This window comes from Diadema antillarum, unplaced genomic scaffold (assembly GCF_040938485.1).
Source record: "Diadema antillarum isolate AM-2024a unplaced genomic scaffold, OU_Dant_1.0 scf00000086, whole genome shotgun sequence".
NCBI lineage: Eukaryota > Metazoa > Echinodermata > Echinoidea > Diadematoida > Diadematidae > Diadema > Diadema antillarum.
This window is the reverse complement of record NW_027270975.1, coordinates 1,981,786-2,007,272: the sequence shown is the minus strand read 5'-3', so window position 1 is coordinate 2,007,272 and position 25,487 is coordinate 1,981,786. Positions and strand designations below refer to the sequence as shown.

At 38.0% G+C, this 25,487-nt stretch overlaps 1 protein-coding gene across 1 annotated transcript in view; it reads right to left on the bottom strand.

Annotated features, from left to right (window-relative positions):
• Positions 1 to 25,487, bottom strand: part of LOC139717991 (mitogen-activated protein kinase kinase kinase 3-like) — a 117,545-nt gene that overhangs the window by 36,132 nt on the left and 55,926 nt on the right. Inside the window, exon 3 of the mRNA XM_071629480.1 lies at positions 15,528 to 15,639. Coding sequence (XP_071485581.1) covers positions 15,528 to 15,531 — 4 coding nt within the window. The 5' untranslated portion in view covers positions 15,532 to 15,639. The remainder of the gene's footprint in view (positions 1 to 15,527; positions 15,640 to 25,487) is intronic.

The following is a 25,487-nucleotide window of genomic DNA, read 5'->3' as shown; positions in this document are numbered from 1 at the left end:
TCAGAACATATACACAACAATTTATTGCTTTGTGAGAGACAGAAACATAAACAATCTTCTCAAATGTGTTGCCAATGCCAGAATTAGTTATAAATTCAGCAATTAGAAGATAGTCAGAAAGATAAGGTTTTACCTCATCTGATGAAACATTAATAATGAGTTTTGAAAAGATGCAGCAACAAACAAAATAAAATATGGTTTTAGGGACTTGATAGGTTAAATACGATTTTAGAGCATTCATCTTTTTATTAGAACATTGGGAGTTTTAGCAACAACTCTAATACACTTCTCATTAGTGCTGTGAAAAGCTACAGAAAGGAAGAGAGAATCTGGGCCTGCCTAGCCCTGTAAACTACCGGCAGTACCTTTGAACAGGGGGTTTGCCCTTCTTCTTTGGTGTCTGCTAAGTGGTCCAGACATTTCTAGGTGACAAACTAGGTCATATCCTATCAAAGCATCCGTTGTCACGGCAGCATCCATCCTATGTCAAGGGCCAACTACTGCTAGCAATGCTTTAATCTGGTAACATTCAGTAGATACTGCACTGGCACAAATATATGATATCATCCACATGTGCCCTCTTTTCATTTCTAAGAATTTCACTCTCATCTGACTTGTCAAAGAAATGATGCTTTTTGCTTCAGTATTGGCAAGAAACTTTCATACAATTTGACTAATGCTTTATATGATATAGCCCTCAATTACGAAACAATCGTATGAACACATTGCTTTCATCAAATGGCACTAATGTCTTCATCCCTTGGCGCTGAGGGACAAATTTTCAGATTCCGATATCTGTACTCTTTGCAGGGAATGCAGCAGGAATAGCCTCATTCCTACAGGTGGATTCACGAGACTCCCACTGCCCCTATCTACTATCTAGCAAAACCACAGCCAAGGGAAGGGGCTAGGCAGAATCAGTGGGGAAAGAAGACCCTGCGGCCTAAGTTTTTCTCCCCAAACTCCCTGACTGTACTGTAAAGCTACAATAGCTTCATGATTGTATCACACTTCCAAAACAGAGTAAAGTACAAGCAATAAAAATGATGGAAAATGATGGGAACAAAACCCAGAAAATGGTAATATGAGAAGTTTGCCCATTCTCTTTTCTTTACTCCATGGCCATAGGTCACAGTCCATCCTAATCATGTGTGGTACAGAAGAGAAGGGCAGGACCTCCGTTCTTCCTAGATGAAGATGCTGAGTCTGGGTCAGGGGTCCTGCCAAGTCTGTCCTGCTGAGTCTGCCTCTATGCAAACCAAAGTCTGTTTGCATCACACACTGAATGAATGACTGGTACAGCTTCCAGAACACTCATCCTAACTCCCGTAGCCCTCTGTGGACAGGCCAGTAGCATGGGGACACCATGGAGTACATTATGAAGGTGGGCCCCGTTCCCATATCCAAGAATCCCTGGAACATACAGCTTTTTCCGTGATCTCTGTGTTGAAAGTACACACACAGCCAAAGAATCTCAACAGGAGTTGACCGCTGCCAATGAGCGTATGCTTTGACGCATGTATTCGCTGGCAAGTGCCTGACAGGATGCTATTCGGGCTTTTTGAATGCTCGCGGTGGGCAGCAAATTTAATCAGACCACCTATGTTTCTGAATGCTCCCAGGGCTTTAAAGGAATACATCCAAAAAACATTTGGTGACAGGCCTGATCAATAATATTCACAGTGTATAAGTAGCAACAAAGAGGAAAGAACATTTGTGCGAACTCCCATCCCTGCGTCTTATTTAGTTGATTGATATAATAAAAATGATTTCCCAACCTTACCAAGCTTAACCAACATCCCAATTTCACTTGCCCAAACAGTCAGTTTTGTTTGCCCTGGACAAGCAGACATAGAATTGTAGCATTCTGCAAACCAAAGGATACGTACATGTACGTATAAGAAAGGAACTCCCATTTCTATAAAGTCTTCCCAGATCAAGAGGCTAGCCTGTTGTATACGAAAAAAAAAAAAAATCACTGAAACCAGATCCTCAGCCACTGAGGTCTTCCCAACAAGCCTTAGTTCAAGGCTGTTAGTTTTAATATTTTCTATGTACTAATCTAATTTGATAACAGCAAAAATAGTTTGATCAGATTAGCTTCAGTTTCGTCCGAGTCCATATCTGCTTTGAAGGAGGCAGGGTGGCACAAAAACACAGCACCATGGCAGTCTAGATTCGGGCCTGGTTAGGGCAAAATTAGACTACAGTTGCCGAGGTAACATTAGCCCCTGCTGAATGTAACATGAGCACATGACAACATAAAGGAGTATAAGATACATGCTGTGGAAGGAGTACCACCATTTGACTGGAATGTATTTCCTGCATCGACACAGTATACGGGTTGTCCTCATTACTAGGGTCAGACGAACCAGTCTGATCTCCAGTGTGACAAAGATATGAAACCATTAATATCATCAAAAGATTCAGGAATGCATACGCTGGAAGGACGTACACCTCCGAAAGTGGTGCACATTAACACGAGTGTTCAAAGTTGCACACTTGTTCACGGCATTGCGCATGGAGGCACTGTGGCACAGTGGATAAGAATTTCGACTCCCAATAATCCGACGACTTGAGTTCCATTCCCGCCCAGTGCTTTCATCCTTGGACAAGATGTTTTACCCACCATGTCCCTCTTGACCCAGGTGTATAAATGTGTACCTGGCAACGCTAGGGTAATAATAATGGCAGAGCCCTGTGGTAGAGCAGTTGCAACACTGAAGAGGCTTCCCTGGATAAAGAAGACCTTATTACCTTTAGGTGACTAGTGACAGGTAAACTGTACCATGGCACAAGTGTAAGGTGGGGGTGGCCCCCTGAGGCCGATGTATACCTTTAAGCACGCCATGCCATGCATTTGAAAGCAGAAAGTGTTCAGTTTTTACAGTGCTCTGTGTTTCCTTGTGCTTTAGAATGACACCACCACATCATGTGTCGGTATCATTTTGTGTGTGTGTGTGTGTGTGTGTGTGTGTGTGATTACGAGGTTACTTGGTTGCATTTCACGATTAGAAATCATTTGATATGCATAATGATAAACTTACCATGAGTTTTAATACTTTCCAAAGTAGGTTTGTAGTCAGTTACTAAAGGCAAATATCTCATGCAAAAAAGCCAGCAAACGTAAAGGGTGTATGATCACAACATTAAGTGTCATCTTTTATGCTATGACACTTTCTTTCTTTTTCTTTCTTTCTTTCTTTCTTTCTTTCTTTCTTTCTTTCTTTCTTTTTGGTTTCTTTTTTTTTGTATAAACTGTGCAAGGGTCTGTACAGTAAGACTACTTTGTGTATAAATACCTCCTACCTACACATCATGTCCGCAATCTTTTGTTTTAAAGACACCTGTTAAGTCATGCTGTCTAGCTAGGGATGAGTTCTGACCTGTTGACAGGCCTGTTCATATCACCCACAGGAAGTCATTTTTCACTCAGACCTCCTTCCATGGTAAAAGTCAAAGCAAACATTCGCTGCTTTCGCATACCGCTGCCTAGTGCACCGAGTGTACACACTCATCATAAAGGGGAAGGAGTTTGTGGGAATGTGTATACTGAGCAAACATTCCTCAGAAGATGACGACAATATTCACAGTTATTTTCAGATGTCGTCAGACACCATTTGTGAACAAATGCTTTCAGAAGAGAAATCACACACATGAGAACTTGTGGTTTTAAAAAGACAGCATCAAAAGCATGATGGATAAGCAAGACAACCACTGATTGGGATACTAGTAAATCTATTTACCTCGCATCATATCAGCACCACAACGCAGCCACATTACTAACACGTCTATGGTCGTCTTTAACACTATAATCCTCACTTACTTCGTTGTGCATGTTTTTGTTGTTGTGTTTGTGTTTTTAATCAAACTCAGATACAGGAATCTACTTCGTAAGTCTTGCACAATATAAAACTAATATAACATTCTTGGCAAATTTAGAACCAAACCATCTTGATGTTTGGGTATGGGATAATGTAATACAACCGAAAACTATCTCCAGTTATTTGATATTTGATATATTTAATAGTCTTTTCCAATTTGGGTCTTCACATCGCCATCACATACAGCTTTAGATAATGGCTTCACTAAACCTGGATGCGCTCACTTCTGTATTGTGAGTGTCTTTTGTCAAACAATTGAGGGTAATCGAACATTTGTCCTATTTTTTTTTCCTTTAGAAGAGTTTCTCATCCCAAAACAGAGGCCTGAAACGGTGGAAGATCAGGAGGGAGAGAATACCTCCAAGTCCCATGGTGTACGGGAGCAGCTCAAAACACTGATATGAAAGTAATTCACCCAGCACGACGCTCAATTGATCCTGACATGTGGCATGATTTCATTATCTGCTGAATGCACAGCTACATGTGGTCGACTGTCGTTCCCAAGTACAAGCTTTGCCAGATTCTGTCGGAGTCCCTGTGATCGGCCAAGCAATCCAAGCAGGTTCAACTTTCCCGACCAGATTCACTGATAGTAATGCTCAGAAGACTTGTTGGAGAAGAATCAAGTCAGCAAAACAAGGCTGAAACTATCGTTCGGAGCTACTATCAGTAGAAGGCAAGGGATGATTTGCAACTGGTTTCATTCTTTTGGTGATCAAGAAGTTTACAAACCCATACTTTGGGTCTGCATCACCCAAGGACCAAACTGCCATAAATATCCAAGCTTGCATGAGCCTAAAATTATCACTCCAAGACCATTCTAAACCATTCATAACCACTGCAAAGAAGAAGAATAGATCAATCATAAAAAACAATCAATGGTACTATGTTATACTATTTCAGTTACTAATAAATCAAAGGCACACTCTATTATACACTGACCCTTCAGCTTTACATACACAGATCTTTCAAAATGATCTACATAATATGTACACACACCTACATTGTACTTGCCACTGACATCTCTTTGAATATCTCAGCAAACATAATTTCACATACTGGTATTTTACTTCGTAGGCAAATAAAGTTTTAGTGTGAGTCTGGTATTAAAGATCTCCTTCCAAGTACTCTCTAAAAAAAAATCGAGTGAAAATATTCACTCTTAAAAGAGTGAATACAAAAAAGAGTGATCTTAGAGTAAAATTGGAGTGAATTATGAGTGAAAATGTTCATTTTCACTCATTTTGGAGTGACCTCAAGGATCACTCGAAGATTTTGGAGTGATCCCTGAGGTCACTCCAAAACGAGTGAAAACGAACATTTTCACTCCAAATTCACTCCAATCTCACTCTAAAATCACTCTTTTTTGTATTCACTCTTTTAAGAGTGAATATTTTCACTCGATTTTTTTTAGAGAGTACAATCCATACATCACAACATATAAATACTAACAAGTTGGAAATACATTTTTAGTAATTTCATGTACTCATGAGCATGATCTATTTTATATTCACACACAGCTTTCAAATACTTCAATTCAGGTCAATGACACAACCATGGTTGGAGTCAATGCCATGTGATACCCGGTAATTGTAAATTTTTAAAAGAAATTTTGAGCTCTTCCATTGTATTATACGAAGAATCACAATGGCTAACTATACTGACTCATTCCAATGGAACCATGAAGCAGAAGCCCAGTTGACATTTAGCACAGAATTAATTAATATTTTAGCTGTTGTCACGCTACAGTAACTGTAGGTATTTACCACCAGTGTAAAGAGTTATGGGAAACACACTCCTGATCACAACTCATTTATTTTGCAAAATAATTCTAGAATTTGAAATTTCTAGTAACTGCATAAGTATCACAGAAATAACACTGTAAACACTGACAGTCATACAATGTAGAATTTTCCAAATAAAAGAGCCCATCCATAATTTTCCTTGATGAATCACTCAAGATTCTCAATTCATTTTATGCTATTAATGTAGTAGTGCAAAACTCAGAAATGTGAGATGTTATTGACCGGTCAATCTTATCACTGTGAAAGTATCATATACTGTGATGTGACAAATTACTGCTAAAACAATGTAACATGCTAGCATTCACTTTCCAAATAAAACAGAAAATTTCATTTTGGGGCTTCACAAAAGCAACTTTTAAGAACCTTTACACTAGGAACTATTTTGAGACTGGATTGCTGAAATTCATTTAACTTGCAAACTTTAAAAGAGCTCATCCAATAAACAATTTTCCTTGATGAATCACTCACGATTCTCAATTCATTTTATGCTATTAATGTCGCAGCAGTGCAAAACTCAGAAATGTGAAATGTCATCGACCTATCAATCTTATCAATCTTTTAATATCAAATACTGTAATCAGACAAATTACTGTTACTACATGGTATAGTATGCTAGTAATTACTTTTTCAAATATACCAGAAAATTGCATCTTGGGACTTTTCAACAGCAACTCTTGGGGGCGTTTACAGTAGGAACTTTTTTTTTGAGACTGGATTGTTACAGTCCGTTTACTTTGCGAACTTTTTCACTGGACAGACAAGTGACAAGTGTCTCACTATCATCCCCCTTTTTTTTTCCTCTAGGAAACAGGATATCCAAGTTCATGTCAGGCAGGACCTCGATCTATGCAGTCACACGCGACTTAAACTTCATGAACTACGTTCAGAAAAGATGAATAATGATAGGCCTACAAAGAGCAAATACACCTTGCAACGTAAGTCTGCATCATACTTTGACACACATTATCATAATGTCAGTTTTACAGATCAATTAGAGTATATTTGTTATAATTGCTTGAAATGCCTGTACACCTGCAGCCTTAAACTTACTCTCCACAGTCCTTGGCTGCATGATTTCAAAGTCTAGTCACAACCTGTGAAGACTTGGATGTAAACAGAGCTGGAGGGGAAATTGGTGCTGGAAGCCACGCTAGATGGCTTGGCCAGCTGCTACAGACATTACACGATATCTGGCGACTTGGAAATGAGCTTACAAACATAACTTCCTGTCAGTTATGGAATGATAAGTTCAGCTACTATCACCAGAGAGAAAAGACTCAGATCCACATAATGTCTAGAAACTGCTGCAGATGATGTTTTTGCAGTCATATCACAATGATGATACATGTATGTGACTGGCAATACATGAGAACTTTGAATTTGAAAATTTGAATCAATCAGACCGCACAAGCACATGATATAAGCTGTGCTGTTTATTTTGAATGATCAACAACAAATATTGAGTTCTCTTGTTCTGTTCTGTTCTGTTCTGCTTTGTTTTGGTTTGGTTTGGTTTTTACCTTTTTTTTTGGGGGGGGGGGGGGGGGTGAAGAAATTTGATTTTTAGCAAAGCACCCAGACTGAACTTGGTCAGTTAGAATCATGCTGCATTAGTTCATACTCTTTGTCACAGGTGTCAGTGAAGTCTATACTGGTAATCAAATTATCAAGGCATGAACACAGCTTGGTTAGTACTACATCTATAGCTGGACACCATACTTCACTGCCAGGCTGAAGTTAGCTCTTGCACAACTACAGTGGAATTCACACTGATGCGAATTAGCAGGATACAAATCTTGAGATAATATGCATTACGATTCGCATCACTATCCATATCTGAAGATTTTTGCTTGTGTGGCCATAAAAATGTCACCAGATAGTGCAATGATATCATAATGATATCTTCAGTAGAAACGAATACACCAAGACTGAATACCCTATCGTTATCTAAAATACCACTGCTACGAAACGGTTAACACTCACTTTTAGTCAATCAAAACACTGTATCAAGATCTGTATCTTAACCTTGACAGGTCAATGGTCTTGCACTTTCTAAGGATATTCTGAAGGATATTGTAATTAATTTCTATTATACTTAAGTGTGTTCATGGACCATGTAGCTATAATAGAGGTCAAGAGATGATTTCAAAAAGGATGAAATAACTTTTGTTCCTCAACCCACAATGACTGCCTACTAAAGGTTTAACCCCTACGATGGTCTACTGGTGGATTCATAAATCCCTCCCCCCCCCCCCAAAAAAAAAAAAAAAATCATCTTCTACGTGACCATTCAGAGAAGTTAGGCAACAATTACAGTTTGAAGGATCTTATTTGATCAAAAAACTGCCAAAATGGTTTGGGGTTTTCTGATCAGCTTTTTTCTCCTTCTTCGGCCAGAGAAGCTTTGTCCCCTTGCGGTCGGTCATTTGTTCCCAAACCACTGTGGTTTTTGTCTCTTCTGCCAACAAAATGCTCCCTTGTGTCCAGCACAGTTACTCACAGAAATCACAATGTACATGAAATGCCCTCTTCTAACCCTGTGATCACAGCTTAGCACAAAGCTTTGCTCCGCAATGGTCATGTGAAGGTGATATTTATTAAAGCCGACGCAGATGTACAACAGATGTGGATTGTAATAATCTCCTGCTAAAATACAGACACTGTAAAGCTTTTACTCAAATGCTTGCACCAAACTTGACTAGCTACACACCCACACATAAGGCACTATCAACTAAACTGGAGTACTGTACAAACCTTACTTGTATCTAACTGAACTAGTCTCCTCTCAGATGCCTATCCTTGAGCACACATTCTTTTTTTATAATCTTTATTTGATTTCTGTAATCTACATATCGAAACATTCACATTCATGAATGCTTGCCAACAATATGGAATCAATAATTTATCAAAAGAAAATATGATTAGTGATCACATACATACACACACATATTTATTTTCAATAAGTGCAGGAATAGGAAGGATGATTCTTTCCACAAATTAAGGGGTGCTCTTGAGTAAACAAAAATGGCTTGTGTGTCTGTTGTGCTATACAATCATTTACAAATTCACCCACAACTGCAATGATAAACGTACTTGAAACTGAAGTTTTGAATGGCTAAAGTACACAGGAGACATCCTATAAAAACAAAGAAAAGAAAATGATAGTGTTAGGCCTATTCAATAAAACCAAAAGCATGACTATGTTACATGCCTGAAGAACTCTATATGAAGCTTCTGGAATACATGAACTAGTCTTCTGATGACATGTTCTTCATATCCCAGCCTGTCTTCCCAGATCTAGTCCTATACCACTTATAGGAGAGTTGCAATAACTTGCTTGAAGAGTGTACAATCATTGCAAAATTGGGTGACAAGTATCTATTATACATGGTGTGCAATGTATCTATTTCAATCAACTTGCCAGAACAAGCAATGGCAAAATTAGGGGGGAAAAAAATTCTTCTACTACAACTAGTCTTAGCAAGGGGTTTGCAAAGAAAGACTACATCCTGGGCAAAGTTGTGGCTGGGCAAGCACATACTTTCACATTCGACTATTCATGTTTTCATTTGAAATGAATCAACACACAGTGAGGAGACTATGCACTATTTCCCCTGCAAATAAGTGGTGACGGTTGTCATATTTGCTGATTTGGCTCCAAAGCCAATGGGTACAGTTAGAGTACCTATGGGGTACTCTAGGTATGGTGTTCTTAAAACATAAAAGAGATAGACAGAAGAAAGAAATTGAGTTTAAGCTGTATTCTCAGTAAAGCACAAACAGATTTGTCAGTATCTTTTACTCGATTTTTTTTCCTGTAGGTAAATACATTTGTACATTCCATTTGTGATTAATTCTTAAAGATGTAGTGCATGCACAAATTGTAGGATCTGTGATCACTCCCTCAGTTTTTACATCATATTTCTTATTTTCATACTGGAAAGACAAACGGTTTTAGTATATGATGCAAACTGGATGGAAGCCAATTTCATTTTTACAGACCAAATTTGCAGACAAAAGGAAGCCGGCTGGTGAGGGATCCCACCTCCAAATCAGCTCTCTATCTTTACTTGCCGAGACTTTGGGGCTCATTCCAAGCCCACGCACTGGGTCGGAGGTCAACATAGAGAGATAACAGACCAGTGCCACAGAGCAGGTGGAAGTCATGTGCAGTAGGGTGGAAGTACATTCTTTGCTTCGGGCCTCTTTTGTCACATAACCAAACACATTTCTTATGACATGTACAATAGTAACAACAGATACAAGTTGAAACTGCCATAGCAACAACTAACAGCTTTAAATCTTGTAATTTTTTTGTCATGGTTATATAAATACAGGAAGTTACAATAGAAACACTCAGCGACAAAGGGCAAAGAACTGCAAATATGTGTTCACATACAGGCTGCAACTCTGAAATGTGACACAAACTTTCTATGCTGAGAGAGTCACTCAATGTAAAACCTGGTGCATGACAACCAGTGTGGGTAGACACATCTAGAAGCTACGTACCATCACAAGCTTTCACTTTGCATCCACCTTTCAAGGGGCACATAGAAAACACTACACCGTGCAATGCACAGCCAGTGGTCACAAGTTATCTCATTAACAATGAAACAGCAACCTGACAAGTGTCTTGAGGAAGGGTTATAAATTGACTGTTTAACTATTTTAGGAGATAGAACATACCACCTTCTCTACTCTCCTTTAGCAAAAATATTCCCGGTTCGACAATTTAGGATGGAATTCCATTTGAGATAGCAAGTACTCCACAACTTGGTAACACGAGTCACAATGAATGTAACACAACATAAACTTGTTGGAAATTTTTCCAACTTAAAAAATACATGTAAAATACCTCTTAACTGTAATCCTTTGCTTGGTGCTTTGACAGAATGTTTGTATTGTTGCTAGGGGCAACAGAAGAGAGACATTGGGAATGTTCAACCACACAATAAATCCAACATCTCCTCCTTCTCTTCTCAGATATTCCCTCACAAAAACAAAAACAAAACAAAAAAAAAAAAAAAACAATCAAACATTTCCATGAGAGACAAGAGCATCTTGAATTCCTCTTCCAGCCCACGACAATGAACCCTAAAATCTCTGTGACCCACATGACTGTGTAGGTGGATGTTTGTTGGTGGCTGGCCCTGTTCAAACCACTGGCAAGCACTGGAACAGTTAGTCTAAACCATCAACCGTTATCTAAAGGTAGGCCTTGTAACATGATTGCAAATTCCACCAGAACAGAAATATGACTACATACCATGGCTGTACTATGAAATTTTAATGAGTTAGAGGGAATAGTAAAGAGAGAGAGATAGAAGGAAAAAAAAAAACTTTTTTCATCCACTTGGGGTAGGAAGCTCAAAGAAACTTCCATCAATGTTTCAACAAGTATAGAGGACAACTACAAAATATATGTGTAAAACTAAATGAGTGCAGAAAACAGAGATTGCTGTAAAATTAACATTACACCTACACTTACTTATCTATCCACTTATTTATCTATACATCTTTTTTCTTTCTTTCTTTCACTATATATACATATTTAAAGGCCTGAAGAAATATTACCATTTTCCTGCTTTAAGGAAAGTCCTCTTTTAGAATTATGTATCACACATCCATTTGACATAATTCTCCCATCCATGGAATTTAGACATTTTCCATCAAACTGTAATGATGTCATGTTCCAGCAGTTCCAGTCCTGTCCATCATCACATAACATTTCCCCTGGGAAATATCTGTGCCTTCAATGTATGCGCTTGGCACAGGGTCAAAGTTCAAAGTTAGCATGCCTATTACCCTTTGTAATCAACTCAATAGCCGGGTTCACACGTACACCAATTAGCGGGATACAAATCTCGAGATTTGCATCGCGATCGTCATCCTGAGTTTTTTGCACGTGTGGACAGAAAAAACCCGAAAATTAGCGGGATAAGCATCGCGATGCTAATCCCAAGAAATCTTGCGCTGGTTCGTCAATTAGCGGGATAATTGGCCGCGCGCTGGTACGTGTGAACGGTCGGGATTAGAATCTCGAGTTTTTATATCCCATCATGCAATGCGCACATCACAACAGCGAGGCCTCTGCGAAGAGATCCTTCACCTCTTTGGAGAACAATAACAACAGCGCGCGAACCACACAACAGTACGCGTAAAAGACAATAGACAAAGGTAAGTGCGCGCAAGCAGTGATAGAGAAGGGCGCTGTGTGACCCAGTTTGCAGGCTTTGTTGTTGTCTCTATCGGCAATTAGCGGGATAATTCGGTACGTGTGGACGCTCGCCAAATTAGCGGGATACCGATCGCGATCGCCATCCCGCTAATTTGGTACGTGTGGACGCTCGCCAAAAAACTCGGGATGAGCATCGCGATCGTCATCCCGCTAATTTGTACGTGTGAACCCGGCTAATGGGTTGATGAAGACAGGTAGATGAAGAGGAGATAAGATCTCTATTGCTATAAATCAATCTCCTCAGACCTGCCTAAATGGCCGATTCCCCTAGCCTTTTGTCCAGACTCTCATGAGTTCAAAATTCAATGAAGTACTTTTGAAAATGTGGGCTGTGTAGTCCCCAACTTGGCACATGTACCATGGTATAGGCCTATATCGTAAGTTTCACGGAAGTTGATACACTGTAAAAACTGTCATTACCATACATGTATTTTCTTTCTTACTGTGGCTGAAAACTTCATAAGTCAACCACTAGAAGATAATTTAGGCACTCTATAATCAAAGCATTATATCAGAGAAAAGACAGTCATGGTTTTTTTGCAGTGTTTAAAAGATATATGTTACTCCTCAGCACTAAATCACTACTACATGTAGCTCTTCCATGACTACCATCTAGACTTCACTCCTCCCTTCCAACCCTTTGGAAACCATCTGCCACAACTCAACTTGTGAAAATAAATCATAAGATCCATTTAAAAACAAGGCTGTCAAAGTTTGACATATGACACCCAATCTCTGCACACCTACGCACTGGTACGAAATAGCTCCAGAAAAGATCTGAGGTGGTTCTCGATGTACCTATGTCTGGTGAAAGTGGAAGCGTTGTTCAGCTCAATTTTCTTCACCAGCGGTGAACAGTTACATTACAATTTATCCCTAAGAGAAAGTTCTTTTGACCATTAAAATGATATGGACCAAAGGAACAAGTCAGGGAGTATTTCACTGAAACCACACAAATACAAATTTATCGGTGGTTTAACTTTGGCAGATCAATTAGCAAATACGCATGTGATGTTGCAGCACCAGCTAATTAGTAACTGATGTATAGCTCACTCCTTCTTCGTTTGTTGTTGTTGTTGTCATTGTCCCTATAAAATATTGAAAGAAATATTATTTTCTCTGATTCGTCAAAGATGTAGGCCTACATACCAAAGACAATACATTTCAACACATCTATGAGTTGAAAATTCGGGTGCTGTTCGTTATTCCGAAGGTTCGCTATTCCGAAGGTTCGCTATTCCGAAGGTTCGTTATTCCGAAGGTTTGCTAATCCCAAACACACAAATTCCCTATACCTAGAGGTTCGTTAATCCGAACATTTGTGGAGTTATTCCGAAGGTTCATTATTCCAAAGATTTGTTAATCCGAAAATGAAATTCAGAATAACGAACCTTCGGAATAACGAGTTGTAACTGAAAATTCAAGAAGGGAAAAATTCATTTTTGCACCTGGCAAATGAAAAATATGTTTGCAATCATTTGCTCATCAAAAAGTAAGACAGCTTTTTCAAACACAGCATTATAATGCCATAAAAGATTCAGTGCTGGTAACTCATGCTCTCATATGCTTGCTCTTGCTTCGAATTTCACTGCTCTGGTAGCTCATGTGACAGCTTGTACTTGAAACAAATTCTTGTTGGGGTGAAGTTCCTGTTACCATACAGCTGCATGTCTCAAAATAGATATTCATGAGTATAAATCTCTGAAACCCAAGCAGCGAACACAACTGTTCGGGAGCAAACAGATCAGAACCACAACAAATTTCTCATCTTAAATGACATTCTATCTCAGTCAAATCTTTCTGTTTGTCTCTATCAAACCGACAATATTCATATTGTCCGACATGTCATGTTATATATACTAGTAGTAAGAACATTCCCGGACCTACCACTAACTGTCAGTGGTTGTCAGAGGGGGAAACCCCTTTGTTCCCCCGGAAGAAAGTGTCTTCAACTGGTTGCAAAGATTGTGGGAGTGGGCATTCTTATAAGATGCTGGCTTTGAACAAAACTTATTAACCCGTTGAGGACGAGTTCCAAGTATACTCGGGCAGGTGTCTATGGGAAAAGCGTGTTGTAGCAAAGTCAGTCCGTCCTCAACGTGTTAATTACAAAGAAGGGTGGAAATTCCATAGATTTAGGAAATAAAGAAAAAAACTAATGTCATTTCCTGCTCTCTTGTGTGATATTTAAATTTAAATCACAAAATCATCTCACTTCTTCTATTTCTGTCAGGATATTCTCAAATCACAATTCATAAAGTATGCTTTATGATGTAGTAAAACTCACCACAAGGGCTTTACTTTTCTTTTCCGTGTTTTCTCTATTGTTTCTGTTTTCAACACTAGTCACATGGTTGATAGTGCTCATTCAATGCCCAAGTTGCATAAGGTAATGATGTACAGAGTAGGTAACATGTGGAATGGGGGTGATAATTTCACACTCCCCAGTTTGACAAGTTTGCAATCTTGTCCCAGGCACTGTGAAATACTGCTTCATCAGAGTTGCATCTAATCTGGGAGATCAAGTTCTGACTGATGGTTCACTCGCGCTTTCTCTCTGGCTGGTCCCCCTCCAAATATAGCAGTCAAATATCACGCATAAATATTTACGGGACTGAGCTCCCAACACGACAGCTGTGACCTAGACATGAAATGACTTCTCTGTACTCTGCAAAACTTTTTCTGTTCCTGTTTCCTTTAACCTCTACGGGGGAAGGGGGGAGGGGGAGAGGAGATTCTAACAAGTGTGCACAACCCCCTCGGCCAGTTGAAAATATATCATCTCACATTTTATGTTTTCCATATGAGAGAGCAAAGCCTTTTTGAATTTGATAGTTCAGAAAAGTGAGCTGGGAGTAATCTGGGAACGAGGCTTTGCATGGCCTGAAAACAACAACGAAAGCACTGGGCCTCCAACATCTGGAACTTGCAAGTTACATTCCCTTGTCATTCTGTCTGTAAAAGTTTTGATAGAGTATTCAGGGGAATGCATGTTATATTCTACATCAATATCATTTGTGTTGATTAACAATAGTCTTAAAATGTAAGATGCAGCTCTTTAAAATGATTGAATCATTGCATTTAATTTTGAACACTTTATAGCAGTATTCAGGTCATTACTGATATTAAAAAAAAAAAATTAATAAGAAAACCTCTCTTGCATGGATGACTTAGGGATCTGAGTGATAATCTAAAAGATAACCCATTCCCCCCACCAAAAAAAAAAGAAGAAGAAGAATGATATAAAAAATACTGAGACTCATAAAAAGGACAACCTCAATACACAAGTCGCTACTGTTTACTTTGTTTCATGTGAACGTATCAAATTGTTCTTGTTTTTTGTGCTGACAGCTAAATCTCTGACCCTTGGCATTGACCCCTGACCTTAATCAGGCTTATCCTACTAGTCGATCAATTGACATTAGCTTTGAGTCAATTTGTACTTCTGCTACCAAAGCAATCAAAAGTTTTGCAAATAGAATTTAAGAATATCTGCTGAAAGAAAACTACCTGTAACATGTTACACACCTTACACTTCAGATCAGTAAGCCTCCTTAAAATGAAGAGGAGAGAAGCAAGTACAATGTAAGTTGTTCTTACCCATTTTGCTGGTTCACCGCATATCATAGAGTAGACATTGATGCTGCAAACAGGCTGAGAGTACCGATCCAGGAAAAGATTTGATGTTGAACTCAACAGACAAGACACAGTCCTGAAATAATGGAAATTAAAACAGGAATAACTCAAAGTATTCTTTGAATATACTGAGAAAAGATGTAACTTAAACTACTGTCAATGAAAGCATTTTTTATAACATATATATAGAAAAAGAGGAACTTACACAGCTACTGACAACTGAAAGTATGCTTTACAGATATTGAGAAGATAACTTAAACAGCCATTGACAAGAGAAAGTATTCTTTATAAACACTGCCAGAAGGATAACTTAAACAACTAATGACAATTGAAAGTATTTTTTACAGATAATTAGGAAAGGATAACTTAAACAACTGACAACCAAAAATATCTTTTACAGACATTGAGATTTGTAATAGATCATAAACATTAACAGAAACATTGTTGTAAAAGTGGAATCTGTCTAAATTTGCAACATATTTCGGTTTCTCACTTCAGCAGTACATTGGTTGGGAGAACAACAGCACAAGTAAGCAGGTGGGACTACATCTGCACATTGTTTGTTTGCATAATATATGTGTGTTGAGGGTCTTGCAGTGTGAATTCATTTTTTGTTTATTTTGGTCAATCTTTCACTGTATACAGTGAATACATGAAATAATTTCAAAACTGTTCACAACCCACACAATATGAAGTTAAACCCTATCACAAAATACTAGCATTGAAGAAAATATTTCTTCATCAGTTCTGCAATTTCTTAAACCCATCACTGATCCAACAAAGCAAAACAACTCAACTCTCTGATTCCTACTTGAAAAGATTTGAGAACTTCAAAGAGACAGTCACTCACTTGACCTCATTCAAACCTCCACTCAGCAAAGGTTAAAGGTCAAGCTATGTTATGGTCTACCCACTTGAGAATAACAAATAGCCTTCAATCTGGGACAACATTACTCCATCATTACTCCATGATTGAAATATGTCTCCAAGGAATTCAGTCCCTCAAACTGCCTTTCCTTTATTGTCAGGAAAGTAAATCAATGAAGTCCTGCCATTTCTTCGTCAAACTTTCATCATTCACCATAACAGAACATGATCCATATGAATCATACCACGATACTGTATTGTGGTAGATGTCATATCATCCATCTTCACTCTAAAAAAAGATCATGCATTGTAAACTCTTATCAAATTCATCTCATGCTCAGACACATACTTAAAGGACAAGTTCACCTTCATAAACATAAGGATTGAGAGAATGTAGCAATATTAGTAGAACACATCATTGAAAGTTTGAGGAAAATCAGACAATCCGTTCAAAAGTTATGAATTTTTGAAGTTTTTGTGCAGTACCCGCTGGATGAGAAGACTACTGCAGTGTATGAATAACTTAGATGTCACATGCGTACAACAATATAAGGAAAATATAAAGAGAATTTCACAAAATTCCATCTTTTGAAAAAAGTACACATTCCCCTGACTCGTTACCGACAAATGTTATGAGTAATATTATTCCCCCTGCCTTTAGAAAGAGGCAAGTCAAGTGCTCTTTTATTATGCGAAAAAAAGTGAAAATATGTTAAATTTTCTTTTACATTTTCTTTATACTGTTGTACGCATATGACTCACAAGCTGTAGTAGTCTCCTCATCCAGCGGTTCCAACACAAAAATTTAAAAAATTCATAACTTTTGCATCGATTGTCCAATTTTCCTCAAACTTTCACTGATGTGTTCTAATAATATTGTTGCATTTTCTCAATCCTTATGTTTATGAAGGTGAACTTGTCCTTTAAATATCAGAACAACCCATCTCTTATGACTTTTTTCTTTCCAAAGCCATTTGGATGCCGATGACAAATTTCCACCTTTGTATTTTGATCAAGTCAAAATTATGAAGTCACAGTCATAATTAATTATATTTGAGGACACAAAGTATTCCATCTGGTGAGTGTAGTCATTATGTATTCAAAAAGGATGAAAGACATACAAATAAGGCTGTCATATCTCAAAATTACAAAATTACACTATTTGGAAATTAAGGCTCAATTTGATGTATGCTGATGTTCATTAAACACTGTATTGAGTACCCTGTGTCACTGTCGGATCAAATTTGGCAGACTTGTGAAGGCTTGCAAAACAGCAAGCTGTCAATAATGCTCCTTTTGAACCACAGGCAGCAACAACCAATGTAATCTGTGGCAATTTTCTTTCATTCCAAAATCATGTGAGACTACTACAGGAAAACATGAAACTTTACAGAATACAGATTTATATGTGACTCCCAAAGCCATGAAAAAGATTGAAGTCTTTATTATCTCACACTGACAGGGCAATATTTCTTAATGACAAAATTTGTGTTTCTAAAATGTGTGTGGTGTACCCACATTTGATTTTATCATTGTTTCAAATATTTTGTAATTTTGTGTGACATTGAATGGATTGAAAGCTTTACAAACAATGGCTAAAATAAAGAGAAATAAAAAACTTCTCATTCTCTAGATGTTCACTGCCATTCTCTAGATGTTCACTGCCTATAGAGGGTGCATATTAAGGTCACTGATAAACCTGAACAATGTCAATGATTCATCTTTCCTTGACAATATAACTAGGCTATACAATGATATTTGATCAACAGAGCATAAACACAAGGAGAGCTAAGCATGGGAAATTCACGTAGTTTAGGTGCTGTTTATAGCCGGGTTAATTCTTTGGCCACATGTGAATGCCATCATAATTGAAACACTGTAAACTTGCGTGTGCATATTGGCCTATAACAGCTCGAAAACCAGGAAGAACCCAATGTTACTCTATTTTTTTTTTAAGAAATATTTGGAAATAACTAGAGCTTTTGTAATAATCACACACTACACAAGACTTGTTGGTCCCTTGAACATTATCACAATTAGCTGGATTTATTCAATGAGGCTACTTTCCACTGATGGCATTCAAACACCATCATGCACAGAAAAAAAGAAAAGAAATCTATTATGTAACATACTAGCTCACTGTAACCAATGGAAAAATGACAAAATACTCAAAATGTTGGTCTTTCTATTAAGAGCTATTCCTGGAAACCAAATCTGTAATAATCACACTACACAAGGAGTATGATGCAAGCTCACTCCTATATGTGATATATGAAATCTCATTGTGTAAACATACACAACCATCCAGTCTACAATCATGGGACCAGGTTCAACTTGATATGACTTCAAGAAAGGACTATGTTTGGCGAGTACAAAAGTCTATTTTCAGAAACCTAAAGAAATATTGAAATATCAGCACATGTTGACTTTCACACTGTGTAAAATAAAAAACACAACCTCAAGTCACTCTCCACCTCCCAAATATGAAATGGGCCAGCTTTGTTATTCTTAATGTCTATTATTAGAACTCTGTTTGCAGTCCTCCAGCTATGGTGATACAAAGGGGGGGGGGGGGGGGGGAGGAGTTGCATGTTGCATTGCTTTTCAATGATTTATCAATATTTGAGTGTTTGCTCATGATATATCATATTAGAATCACCACATTCTTTATATCATAAAATATGATTTTCTGTTTATATTTTAAGTTGAAATGCCAGGCTTTATGACTTCATGATAAAATGCACCAGTATTCACAATGGATAACTGTACAACAAAGACACATTACAGCCTAGGTCTGACTGATACAGGTGTATATGGTTGTCATAAGACACAATGTTGATGCTGCAATGCACTCAATAACAGAATTACTTCTGTCTAAACTCTCTATATCGGCCATGTACACTGTATATGGCATAAAATCATCAATATATTATTACCTTGTACTGGTGCATGCTTGAACGAGGCTATCTCTCTTTTTTCCTTTTCTTTCTGGGTCCATGACAGTACGAAGATAGTATAATGTGTGGGTAAACATGCCATGGGAAATATCAACACAAGTACATATGAGATTCACTCTGTTATTTCCCATGAAGGGGATCTAGTCTGCATTTACAGACCTGACGTACATGTTGACAATATCTCCTTGTTACTGTACAGTGTAGCAGCGAGAGATGTTCAGGTTCTACTAAGACTATTTCCACATTATCTACATAAACATATACACATTACAGTTGGAAATATTAATTTTTACCCCCCTGAATTATGCCACATATTATCTCAATTCAGGGACTTGAAACCCAAGACTAGGCTTGTAGGTAAACTTGTTGGGTACAGTACCACAGAGGCATAGTTCAGGACTGTGAGCAATAGAGAAAGAACAGGTAGGCATGGAGAGAGAAGGGGCAAGACGTGCCGGTTTAATGTCTGGAAGAGAAAGAGAATGTTTATGAAGACGCATTACACTGTTTGCTTCCCTCACGTCTCATCAAACACCGGCAAACAATGTCAAGTTTGGTGCAATCATGTGTGTACCCAATGCAGCCATTGTGCTTGAAATAGTCTCCATGCCATCAAACACTTCATGTAATACAGCCACGATGTCCTGAAGGCAGGATGGATCATGGGGAATCAAGACATCTTCACTATTAGGACCTGACTGGGGTTTCCCAGAGGTCTTCCAAAGGTCATATCTAATATTAGTCGCATTCACACAGACAAAATAGCAGGAAAACGATTGCAATCCTAATACTGAGATTTTTTTTGCGCCCGTTCAGAAAGACAGAAATACCTTCTAATTGCAGATCGTAATACTTAGTCGACCAAACTGCGAATGCAGCGAAATCTACCAAAATGGAGACCCTTGCACTTGTGTTCATGCGCTGATCAATCATCTGCGTTTTAAATGACGGAATGAAAAATCTCGCACTTTTTTGCTTCAGTGTGTACACACTCACCATGGTGAAAATTATTGCACTTATTTCTCTAATTATTGTAATAGTTCCAAAATATTCAGTTTTCTGGATATTTTGATGTTTCAAAAATATCTCATTTTCTTATTATAGAAAATAAAAAATATTTTGAGGCGGTTTCAAAATCTAAAATAGTTGGGAATGAGAAACATGTTTATTATTTCATTTCATCTAACAATTGCTTGGTGGATTTTTTCTATTTCTAGCAATGTCATAAAAAACAAAACATCATTCAACTGTGCAACCATCCAGGACTTTTACCTCATGGCAACTATTAGTTGGTAGGATTTTTCTATTTCTAGCAACATCATTGTGTACAAGTTAAAGAGAGTTGTTGTTTTATGTCCTAGTGTGTAATGTTTACGAATGTGAGGTTTGCTTATTTCTGGAAACTGCTTTAAGGATAAACTTTGATCATAGTCAAGGTCATTGTGGAGTTGATGGCAGATACTCATTACACTGTGCCTATGAATATCAGTGAAAGAGCACATTGCTCCCTGACAGGTGGGCAATAAAAATCTCTTCCCGTACTGTGATGGCTGGCAAGCCTTTTGTTACTTGCTGTATTTACGTCACGAGCAGGGAACGCTGGCGGTTTCAGAGTAGTTATATTTAATACGCAATTTCCCATTATAATTAATCTTTCTAGGCAAGCAGGTTACTCTCAACCAGCGTAGAAAGACATATCACTATTGTTCAGACACATTTGCTTGCATTTACTGCTCACACGTAGGGAGGTGGTTGTCATGAATGAATGTCTTATCATGCACTGAATGGAAGCAACTCACATAGTTAATCACAGACTGCAAGAAAGCCACTTTGCTACAAAGCAGCATTCCTTATCCCTTTCTCAGTGGTGTTAGCAACTATTAAAAGAGGAAAATGATCTTGTTCTAATTGGTGCTAAGGTAATATCTGTCTTGTAGGACTTTGGTCGATGGCCAACAGGAAGAAGTTCAAGTCAGAGGGCACTCCACTCTGCATGTGGCCTCATCTCAAAGCTGCCAGATCATTAACTAGAAATATCACTTAAGGTGATTCCAAAACGTCAAAAGCAGTGCCGACAGCTCTTGCTTGTGTATTTCCCCTATTCCCATACAATATCAGTCTCGACATGGGTATTGACATCAGAGAAGCTGCCAAATTTCAGCTCACTAGTGCAATATGAATACACGTGTCTTTAGATAACGGCAAAAGTTTACATCTTCTAAACCGTTTTATTTGTCTTCTGATTAAAAAATAAACAAAAACATAATTTGTATTACAAAGCAAATGTTGCCTTTAAGACCAAGGCTCAAACAGTCTGAAAAGCAGGTGAACACTTCAAAAAGTTAATGGATCTTTTGTAGTGGGACTATAACAATGGATAAGTATCTGGACTCTTACAAAGCAAACATGATGTCGAGAGCTTAAAGGGCATAATTTACCATTTGCAGATGAAACAAAAACCCAGCATTAGTGCTTTTAAATAGTTCTAAAATGTGAGTTAGGGATAGAAACAACCATTGTACACATTTGAATCAGTGAAATTAATGCTAAATATTGTTAAATATACAAAATGTAAACAAGGGAGGTGCATAATAAAAACGTTTCCAGACTAACCCATCTACAGTTACGGTTTATTGAGAGAAATACTGATATCTCCATATATTTTAGGCTTTACTGCATAAATGTTATATGGTGGGATGTTTTGTGGTACAACAGACCTACACATATGCATGAAATGTGATATCTTGTACATTTTTAAATCACTGCTCCCAAAGGTAAACAGCACCTTTACGTGTAAATCATGCCCCATGCAGACTCTCCTAGACAATATGTTATACCTTCAGCGGTCTCTATATAAAACTTGATACATAATGATACCTACAACTGGCAAAACACTGTGAGCAGTGCCGGATTGGTTAAGAGGCAACACTGGGTAAATAAAACTATTATCACCATCATCAAGGTCCGCACAGTTTATTTGAAGATTGTTTGTACTTGCGTTTTTTCGTAAGTTGATTGTGTTTGTTTTCTGTAAGTCTTTTTTTTTTTTTATATGAATGGCAGAGAAAAGAAATTATTAACATCATTATTATCATCACCAGCACCATTATTATCATTATTATCATCACCAGCACCATTATCATCATTATTATCATCACCAGCACCATTATCATCATCAATTATTCATTTCTGTGGCAGTGTATTCTCCTTGAAAATACAGTCACACCTTTTCTAGTGACCACCTGTCTAAACGAACACATTACATGTTTCCCTTGAGCGGTCATTGTAGACACATTTGACTGAATATTGTCAGATAGTTACCTAATAACTCATATAACAGGCAAGCTGTATGATGTTGTTATAAATAAGCTGTCTTTATTAATAAACTACTGTAAAAAAGGACATTTTCACATGAATAGTTTTTCGTGCTCTGCCAAGTAAGACTAATTTTGCATGTTTTTAATTCCTTGAAATCAAGATATTATATAGTGACAAAAAAAAAAAAACTTGTGTCATGCTAGTTTCTGGTCACTTGAAATGTGTGAAAATTTTTACACCACAAAAATTTCTACTTTTTCAGTACTGTAAAGCATGATATATTCACGGCATGAAATTTTCGCGAATTGGAGCCAACTACACTGCAGGCACAGTATTTTTCTGAACCACAGCAAATATCCACACTAACGTTGACGTAATGATATCCGATTTGGGTTTCCTTTCAACGAGCTGCAAACAAGGGGTGCCAAATCCAGGGTCATTTTCACACGTACCAAGAGTGGGTAATTTGAGTCAAGATTCTAGGGATGCACCACTAGAATCAAAATTTTTAAAAGACGCATTTTGGCCATGTGTATTCAAATTGGAACTGTGGAGGGTGATTTATATCGCAATTCAGACCATAATTCAAATGAGGGTCAAGAGGTGTTTTTAAAGTTACGATTCTCAAGAATTACGAATGAAACAGGCACATGTATGGATTGATCTCACAATCATGTTTTTGAGGGGGTGGAGCTTACGGTGATCTTTCAACCACTTCCACTAAAAAAAAGCTCCTCACCACTAAGAGCGATCGATGGAAACTTGGGAAGAAGCCACACCTCCTCTCTTCGCTCTGAAATTCAAAACGCAGAATTCGCAAAACCTTCCTTGGTCATGTGTAGACACGATAATTCTCATTGTAATTGTAATCGTAAGTGTAATTCAGCATTGCAATTTGCGTTTTCCTGGCCCATGTGAAAATGGTCAAAGAGATGCCAGTGATGAAAACCAACTGAACGGCAAATAGGAAGAAGTCTGTACGCCACGCAGGGAGTAATCAAGCGGCAGACATCAATCGAGAGGATAGGGCAGATTTACAATTGGCAGAAAGGGGGCTCAAAACACACATACTCAATAGAAGTCGGGACTATTCACAGCAAATATCAAAGGAAGATGGAAGGGAAATGGAGAGATAACTCGTGAGGCCCCGATTCTCTGCAACACGACCCGGATGGGACAAGGTGAGATTGGCTAGATGTTGTTAATCACTACGCTTGCCCCTCAATGGTATGGATCCTCTCAAGCTGAAGGGTAAACAGTCTCACTAAGAACCGAAAAGTCCAAACCAAACCACTACACAGTGTGGAGGAGGTAGCCCCCTCAAATATCAGTCTATTGACACGGAAAGGGGCCCAACGAAGCATTACAAACTATATTTCAAGAATTATCAGTCCCAATCAACAATCCTACCAACCCCTGATAACTGAGTAAATATGTTTTGGTCAAGTTATGAATCAGTTTGAGCACAGCATAATCAATCTCTGTTTTCACATAACTGCAGTTAGTAGATTTCTCGATAAGCAATGACTATTGTGTCGTTGGAACTCAATTCTTGGCTGAAGAAAAAAATGAATATATATACAAACAAATATTACATACACAGGACGTATCATAAAATCAGTGACACACAAACTATGTGACAATCTATGATCACAAAGCATTCTCTTGTGGATTGAAAGTATGACACCTGTTGCCACAGCAACAGCCAATCGGCTTTCAGAATTTTTGCTAGTTGCCATGATAGTTGCTAGTTTCATTTCCGTCTTTTTTTAAGTGTATGTGACATTGCTATTATTAAATTTTAAAAAAATAAAAGAAATGGAGGTTCATATAAAACAGAAATTAAAGGACATCAGACTTTTGGGGTGCTCTAGGTATTCAACTGACTCGGGCCTTTAACTCTGAGAACCTTAGATGGACGAACACACATTCCTGAGTCTTCAGGAGTCTATGTCTTTCTTTCGTTTGGCTTTGAATTAATGAGAGCAGCTTACAAGTAAATCCTGATGTACCTCACGGATCTGGGAAGATGAACACCCCTAATAGATGCAGTTCCCTTAGTGAAGCAGCCAAACATGGGACAAACCAAACTAAACTGCCAAAAAGGCTTAGGCAAAGAAGAAAGGGATGCTTAACTTTCCAATCAAACACTTGACAAAAACCACTGCCATTTGATGTCTGGGGAGAACAATCTTTTAAGCATTCCTCAAAGAATCTCTGAAAAGTGTTCCACTTTGTTTGTTGTTGTTTTCAGGGCATAATATTCCTCGTATCACATCACAATTTACTATGCATTTTTTTATACCACTGCTACACTAACTCTAAATTTGGGTTGCAGTTTCTTTTTTTCGATAGAAGTGTACATGATACCATTTAAGACCACATTCATCAGCTGAAATTGTAATTCCACTCGCAACGTCACTGCACCAACTGATGAATGTTGTAGTCGCACGTCACAAAATGACCAGATCTCCAATTCGTTGTCGACCGCATATCGCGAAACAAGCTAGAATACTAGCACATGGTCCTCTCAAAACAAGGTAAAAACTATGCAGACATTAAAACGCTCACATGGTAATGATTATCTTGCAAGAATATTTCCTAACAACAACAAAAAATGATACAACAAAAACGAAAATAAAAACTTAAGATGGTGCAAAATAATCCTTGGCTTGCCCTTGATTCTGGTGTTTTAGTCCATGGGCCAGGCCAGATATTGGTACCATCTGAGGTGGCAAAACCTTTTTGGTGTCATTTTGTTTGTCGGGCATAGATATGCTTA